An 8669-nucleotide genomic window follows, 5' to 3' on the forward strand; every position below is an offset into this window, starting at 1 on the left:
TATCGCTTCGACTCACGCTGAAAATGGCGGACGTGAATTAACAAACTGAGGATATGATGACGCGCCTGTCAATCAATATTGGTGGGCGGGGGGACCGCTCTCCTACGTCAAGTAGCGGTCGATTTGAAAACAGCTCCAATTGGTCCACCGTTTTTTATGTTGTTAAATTGAAAAAAAAAAGCACTGGGTGTGCTTATATCACCCCAATATGACAGTTTATACACCATACAGGCACATATGTCTGTCCAAACAGCTTGAAAAGTAGATTTTTTACCATAGGTGCCCTTTAAATTTAATACTTTATGGTCTTAAAAAGGTCTTTAAAAGTCAAAAATTTGATATTATGATATCTGCAGAAACCCTGAATTAAAGAACTGCTTTGGATGAATATAAATTCTTGCAATTGCAAAAATGCGTTTAACAAAAACAACATGATATTAATATACTTAAGCACGCATGTGTAAAAAGACATGCAATCTAAAACCATAAAGATCTTTAATGTCAGACAGTGATGATGATTCAATCACTTGTGTTTGGGTTTTGAAGCCAGAGCCTCCAGATTGGCCGGACCACCCCATACTGTCCCAAACACAGATCTCTCGCATTTAAGTGCTTCGTCGAGAGGAAGTTCTCGTCCCGAAACTACGACCTTCTTGATGGCCTGTATGACCGGAGCAGGGCCTTTAATGAAGGGAGCGATCCACTGCTCTGCATGGGCCAGAGCTTTCCCTTCATCAGAGCGACACTGGAGCACCTCATCCACCAGACCCATCTGCTTTCCACAGTCCGGATCCACCTTACTGGCTCCGCTCAGCAGTTTCAGGGCGTTCCTGCTGCCGATAATGCCCACCAGTCTCGCAGCTCCTCCCCATCCCGGAACCAAACCCATGTGCTTATGGACGAACTGGATCACTGCATCAGACGTCATCAACCTGCAAATGGGAATATATATACTGTTGAAGTCAAAATTATTCGCCCTCCAGTGAAATTTTTTTTTTGGTGTTTAACAGAGCAAGGAATTTTTTTTACAGTATTTCCGATAATATTTTTTCTTCTGGAAAAAGTCTTATTTGTTTTATTTTGGCTAAATAAAAGCAGTTTTTAAAACCATTTTAAGGTCAAAATTATTAGCCACCCCCCCCCCTTTATTTATTTTTTGTTGATTGTCTACAGAACAAACTATCATTATACTTGCCTAATTACTCATTAAGCTAGTTAAGCCTTTAAATGTCACTTTAAGCTGAATACTAGTATCCTGAAAAATATATAGTAAAATATTTTGTCCTGTCATCATGGCACAGATAAAAGAAATCAGTTATTAGAAATGAGTTATTAAAACTATTATGTTTAGAAATGTGTTGAAAAAAATCTCTCCATTAGAAATTGAGTAAAAAAATATACGGGGGGTTAATAATTTTATATATATATATATATATATATATATATATATATATATATATATATATATATATATATATATATATATATATATATAAAATAGGTTGTCGTAGATACATTTTTTAAATCTAGATTAATCTCACTGTAATCTTGGAATTACTCTAGATTAAAATGGCTCATTTGAATTCTGCCGAAGGCATTCAGAATATGTGTGATACCCAAATAATGACTAAAAGTAAGTCTTTGAGAACGGGTTTCTCAAGCCAGGTGGCGCATTAGACCAGGAGCCCGTCTCCTGTTTCCAAAATGCATCAAAAAACTGCTTGAGAAAGTGTTCTACTATGATAATTGGTGATGAAAATAAATGATGTTCAATAAGATGTACTTGTGTTTCCTAACTGTTAATTCAGTTAAACATATATTTTGAACTGTAGGCCTACATAAGCTCCAAACAGCGATTTTTGATTACTTTAAACCCACTAAAGTCATAACTGAACTAAACAGAAATGGAATTAAGACGTGTGGAGTATGCTTATATTTGTGGCACTATTGAAGTAAACACCGTGATCAAACTATTGCCGTCATGTAGGACTTTTCACCATATTTTCCGACAAGATTCACACATGTGGCTGTCAGTAAAAGACTGCACACACACACGGCAAAATGCGGAAGTTTTTTCTTTCCATTCGGCGTGCGTTATTAAATTCCATAACACTCTCACCAGTCCTTACTCTTTATTTGCGTCTAATACCCCAGTTTGTCACGGGGGCATGAATGAAATGTTCATGAGTGAAAGTGAAACTGCTGAACTGCAGTTAAAGTCACCCAAAATTACAGGAAACTCTTACATGAAAGCACTTAATGTAAACACCTTAATTACATTATTGTCTATAAAGGCAAATAGCTAGATTACAGATGTCCATGTAAACGTAGTCAGCAGTCTCTTCGAAGTGAGTGAAAGATCCAGAAAGGCATTGTGCTGATTTGATTCAGAAGGGCACTTTTTTTTTTTTACAAACGGCTCACTGGTTTCACTTTCATTCACTGTCATTAATTTTTAAAAGCACCCGGTGCATTTTATTTGTGTTTAACTCGAACGCATAAAGTCTACAGGTGCCTGATAGTTAGATGTGGAGCTAACATTGATCAGATTCACTCTAGTGAACTGCATCCATGTTAGCACGTCACGTTTGATGTGGTAATTTCACAGTAGGAATACACACAGGTTCGAAGACTCGTTCTCACCACCTACAGTGCAATTCGGCCAGGTATACATCCGCGCTAAAATATCAAGGTGAAAGTCATCATAGCTTGCGTAGAACAGACCCAGCTCCCAACCAAACTTTGAGAATAGATTGAGGCCAATATATATTTTATCGCCCGATAAGTCTCACATTAAGGCAGCACGTTAATGCTGATAACGGCCCACCACTTAGACACACACAGTTGTATACAATATAAGAGAGCAAAGAAACTATTCAAAGTATTGCCGGCTATATTCTTCTGGAGAACTCTTTTTTTTTAGTTTGGCTGGAATAAAAACACATATATATACAGTAATCAATGTTTAAAATAGATCAAAACCTTTCATCAATGTTTGTGTGTGCGTGTGTACCTGAAGTCACAGGCGGTGGTGAGTTCTGCTCCTCCACCCAGAGCTCTTCCCTCCACCAGAGCTACAGAGATGAGCGGCAGCCTGCCTGAAACAACACACCTTCAGCACAAACACGCTTCACTTCTCAAAACTGATCCCACTCTCAGTTATGCCATAAATAAAGGCTGAATTTAAATCCAAAAAATGTCCTCACTATTTACTCACACTCAACTTTCTTCAGCTGAACACAAAACAAGATATTTTGAAGCAGGGCCGGATTAACCAATGGGCATTATGGGCACAGGCCGTGCGCATTTGGGGCCCCTGCGAGGGGAGAAAAAAATGCAGATTTTGGAGTGTCTATTTAGGCTAAGTGCAAATAGCGCACCTCGTGGGAATCAACTAGTTAAGCGATTCACTGCCATCACCGTTTGATTGACAGAGACAACATAACTAAAGAGCGCAGCAAACAGCGCGAGTGGTGTAGATCGTAAAGCGCATGGCAACATCTTTTGACGCAGTCAATCATGAACCCGGTTCAAATCCAGCGTCTAATGAACATGTTTTTCTTTCCCCCACCCCACTACATATCAGATTTTGCCTATTCTTCATCACGAGGAAGACAAGTAGGAATCAAGTGTGTGTATTATGGAGGACTCCGATTCACAGAACTGGATTGTAGAGGTGCTATATCCAAATCATGCGCATTATAAGTTTGTCGAAGTTAGAAATACCCTTAAATATACATGTTTAGTATTTTAGTTCAGTGAACTTAAGTATATTAAAATCCATTAAATTTCACTAGTTGAATTATTATTTTTATTTCAAAGTGTGCTTTAAATGCTTTAAAAATAAGTTAAATCTTTGTAGACTAGAAATATATGTACTATATTTCATTTATTTTAAAAATGCAGGAAATACATTAAATTAATTTTAATTTAAAAATATTTTATTAACTTATATTCTAATTCAACTATAGGGGTGTGGCTAGGCAGGGGGCCTACAGGACATTGTGCCCAGGGGCCTCTGAATTCTTAATCCGGGCCTTTTCTGAAGAATGTTGGATAAATGAACCCATTGACATCAATAATAAAAATTAAAAATGGAAGTCCACCGCTGCGTTTTTCCAGCATTCATCAGTATATCTTCCTTTGTGTTTAACAAGAAAATAAAACTCAAACAGGATTGAAACAAGTAGATGATAAGGAAATGATAACAGAATTGACATTTTTGGGTGAACTGTCCCTTTAAGAGAAGGAGCTAATTTTCATGCTGTGGCTCTGATCTCCAAGCAGACCAACCTGAGGAGTCTTGTGAGAGTGTTCTGCATGAACTCACACATCTTCATGCCATCCTGAAAAACACAATGTATGCTACAAATGTTATACACGGTTTTTTTTTTCTTGTACAAAAGCAGGCATAATTTAGCTATAATAAGAAAGTTATACTACTGAACATACAGACAGAGTAATGAAGAATAAGATAAATAAATAAAGACTAAATGGATAATGATAACAGATCTATAGGCAACACGATGGTGCTGTGGTGTCGCCTCACAGCAAGAAGGTCACTGTTTCAAGTCCTGGCTGGGTCAGTTAGCATTTCTGTGTGGAGTTTGCATGTTCTCCCCATGTTGGTGTGGGTGTCCTCCGGGTGCTCCGGTTTCCCCCACAGTCCAAAGACATGCGCTATAGGTGAACTGGGTAAGCTAAATTGTCCATAGTGTATACGTGTATGTCCTGGTCCTCCAGATTGGGGGTTCAGCATTGGGCTAACAACTCTCCTCATAAAAAAACTAGATGTTATGACACATGGTGTGGCCAAATATCAACTTCAATATAAATTGGAGTAACAGTAAGTAATAACAGATCTATACACACATGTGGGTTTGCAATCGCTCGGACTGCATTGAGATCCGATCCGGAGCAGAAGTTTCCAGCAGCTCCCTGTACAATTACGGCCTTTCCTTCTGTCCAGATCTCCAGTTCATTCACCCGCTGCTCCAGTTCAAGCATCATACAGCCTGCGGGGGGAGTAGAATCACACACACAGGGTTATCACACACCACATCACAGCCAATAAAGTGACAAATATGACCCTGGAGCATGAAATAAGGTATATTTTGGCTAATAATTAGGTTCATTTCAAACCTCCGTGTCCAGAAATCTGCAGTTTTTTAAAGCCCATCACTGAGTCTATTTATTTACTTAGTAATGTGCGCAGATACATATTTACGGTATATTAAATTCTGTAATGTTATTGATTAATATGCAAATGCTTATATGATGTATTTATAATACAGTTTGTAAAGTAATATATTCTGTCTATTAGTACATATATTGTAGGAGAGACTTGCTTTGTTTATCAAACAAGTGGATCTAATTGGATTTGCATTATAAACCTTGAATGAAAGTTAAACAGTTATTATTTTTGTTTTACGTTTTAGGATATTTAGTTCCTAAAGTCTCAAAATCATTTACACATAAGTCTGCAGATTTTGTACAAACTTCTGTGGAGAAATGCACCAAACATATTATGTAAATATTACATAATTTTTTCTTACTGAAAATATCTGAAAAGTTTTGATTAGTAAAGTGCATTGCTAAGAGCTAAATTTGGACAACTTTAAATGTGATTTTCTCAATATTTAGATTTTAACCCTCAGATCTTATTTATTAATCTTTATATATATATATATATATATATATATATATATATATATATACATATATATATATATATATATATATATATATATATATATATATATATATATATATATATATATATATATATATGTATATATATAGTTGAAGTCAGAATTATTATCTCCCCTTCTTTTTTTTTCTTCTTTTTTAAATATTTCCCAAATGATGTTTAACAGAGCAAGGAAATTTTCACAGTATGTCTGATAACATTTTTTCTTCTGGAGAAAGTCTTATTTGTTTTATTTCTGCTAGAATAAAAGCAGTTTTTAATTTTTTTAAACCCATTTTAAGGTCAATATTATTAGCCCCTTTAAGCTATAATTTTTTTTGATGGTCTACAGCAGAGTTTCCCAACCCTGTTCCTAAAGGCATACTAACAGTACACATTTTCATTCTCTCCCTAATCAAACACACCTGAAACAACTCATCAGAACATTAGAAGTCTCCAACACCTGAAGTTAATGGGTCAGATGAGGGAGACATCCAAAACATGAACTGTTGGTGTGCCTCCAGGAACAGGGTTGGGAAACACTGGTCTACAGAACAAACCATCATTATACAATTAACGTACATTAATTATTTTTTTAATTATACTACATATCTTTGTAAATAATTTTTTTTAATAATGCGAGAAGTACAAAATGTTTTTACTAAAATTACTTCATTTCTTGAATATTTATTTTATAAAAATCATTGGCGAGACAATGTGGTATCTATCTATCTATAAGTACACCCCCTTTTAAAATTAATATTTTAATTCTTTTATCAGTGAATATAACCAAACAGTTTTTTATTGAACAGTTATATCCATTAAAATAAGAGTTTGGTCACCTAACATATTTAGGAATAGAAATACATTTCAATCCAAACGAGTTGATGCCAAATAAAAGTAACAAACTACAAAAATTCAATAAACTATATATATATATATATATATATATATATATATATATATATATATATATATATATATATATATATATATATATATATATTGTTATGCTTCTCTAGATTTTTCCTGTTTATTGAAACTTTATTTAAGATTTTTCCCCAACATTTTAATATGGGTGTGCTAATTTTTTTAATATATATATCCATACAGGTGAGGTGCAGGAGTGAGGTGTTCACCCGAGAAGGCGTTCATGCGCGCCGGGTTGCTGACGGTCAGCACCGCGATGCCGGACTCCTGCTGCTTCTGGAGCTCCACAGATCCTCCTGGAAAAGCCTGCAGTTTTTCTCTGATTCCTCCTGAAGATCCATTGCAGAAGGCTCGGTTCTGCTGGAGGATTTTCCTCACAGCACTGCGGGTCTGCATCAGCCGACAGCGAACAGCTCCACACACACTCATCATTACGCTTTATTTGTTCTGCTAAAACACATTGACCTCTACTAAAATCACACTAACGTTATATAACTGTAATAATAATTGACATGACTCTAAATATATCGCACGTGTTTTGTGTGTTGTCGGGTTAATCTATCTCAATGTTTGTATCTTCATGTTTTAAAAGTACATGACCTGTTTCGAGTTCTATGCGTAACTTTAAAAACCTTCCTGAGAGAAACACGCTAATAATACATAGATCCCGTTTTACTTGCGTCTAATAGTAAACCCACACTACTGATCAAAGGCACTGTTATATAGACATGAAGGACAAAATGTTGTTGACGAACATCACAAAGATATAAAAGCAGACAAGATACCTACAAAAGCGTGTAAATGTTAAATATTTTGGTTACATTTCTTAGCGATGCGTTTAAATGTCCACAAGGGGAAGCTGTTCGCTAATGCACGACCTGGCTGAACTATATTTACCAAAGAGCTTAGAATCACCAATCAATCAATCGATTCTATGCTCTTTGTATTTACAAAATATTCCTTCAAAAAGCAGGTATTCACGAGCTTTATGGTACTTTGGTGTATATTATTTACATGCTTATTGTGTTGAAATTTGAAGAACATAAACACTTTTGTTGTGTGTGAATTAATTCAGGAGTTTTCAAGTGGGTCCATTGAAATGTTTGGAGAAAAAAATGCATCGAATAAGAGAGATAACCAACGTTTTTCGATTTTTCTGAATTGAATTTTGTTTTTGTAAGTAATTTTTGACAACTGCCACACACAAAACAAACTAATAGCTAATAAATAATTATCATAATTAAAATAAAAACGATCAAAGAAAACAAGTTTCAGTAGTTAAAATAATTTTAGAACATTCATTCATTTTCTTTTTGGCTCAGTCCCTTTATTAATCTGGGGTCGCCACAGTGGAATGAACCGCCAACTTATCCACCATATGTTTTACGCAGCGGATACCCTTCCAGCTGCAACCCATCACTAGGAAACATCCATACACACTCATTCACACTCATACACTACGGTCAATTTAGCTTACCCAATTCACCTATACAACATGTTTTTTGGACTTGTGAGGGGAAACCGGAGCACCCGGAGGAAACCCGTGCGAACACAGGGAGAACATGTAAACTCCACACAGAAACACCAACTGACCCAGCCGGGGCTCGAACCAGCGACCTTCTTACTGTGAGGCGATTGTGCCACCGCATCACCCAATTTTATAACAGTATTATAAAACAATTTGACACCTAAATGTGAAAAAAGCTTTCTCAAATTCAATCATAAAAACAAAGAAATAAAAACACACTGACTAGATTAAAATAAATATTAAGATTTATTCGTTTTCTAAGTCCTTTTATTAATCAGGGGTTGCCACAGCGGAATGAACCACCAACTTATCCAGCATTTGTTTTACACAGCAGATACCCTACCAGGTGCAACACAGTACTGTGAAACAACCATACACACTCATTCACTACAGCCAATTTAGTTTATTCAATTCACCTTTAGCGCATGTGTTTGGACTGAGGGGGAAACCGGAACACAGTACACAAACAGGGCCAGGGTAGAGACATCGCATCAATGTTCAAAGATAACTATTTTAGCCATA

General features: G+C 36.0%; 1 protein-coding gene across 2 annotated transcripts; it reads right to left on the minus strand.

Annotated features, from left to right (window-relative positions):
• Window positions 1-480: 480 nt before the first annotated feature.
• echdc1 (enoyl CoA hydratase domain containing 1) lies at window positions 481-7231 on the minus strand. Of its 2 annotated transcripts, none has more exons than XM_056475315.1 (5): window positions 6829-7231; window positions 4873-5015; window positions 4294-4346; window positions 3014-3094; window positions 481-932 (listed from the first exon to the last, which is right to left on the minus strand). In XM_056475315.1, the coding sequence occupies exons 1-5, from the start codon at window positions 7049-7051 to the stop codon at window positions 524-526; spliced, it is 909 nt and encodes a 302-aa protein (XP_056331290.1). In that variant the 5' UTR covers window positions 7052-7231; the 3' UTR covers window positions 481-523. The 2 variants fall into 2 exon arrangements, with proteins under 2 accessions (XP_056331290.1, XP_056331291.1); XM_056475316.1 differs by having other exon boundaries at window positions 844-932; window positions 3014-3098.
• Between the last annotated feature and the right edge of the window lie 1438 nt (window positions 7232-8669).

The sequence above is a fragment of the Danio aesculapii genome, chromosome 16 (genome assembly GCF_903798145.1).
Source record: "Danio aesculapii chromosome 16, fDanAes4.1, whole genome shotgun sequence".
NCBI lineage: Eukaryota > Metazoa > Chordata > Actinopteri > Cypriniformes > Danionidae > Danio > Danio aesculapii.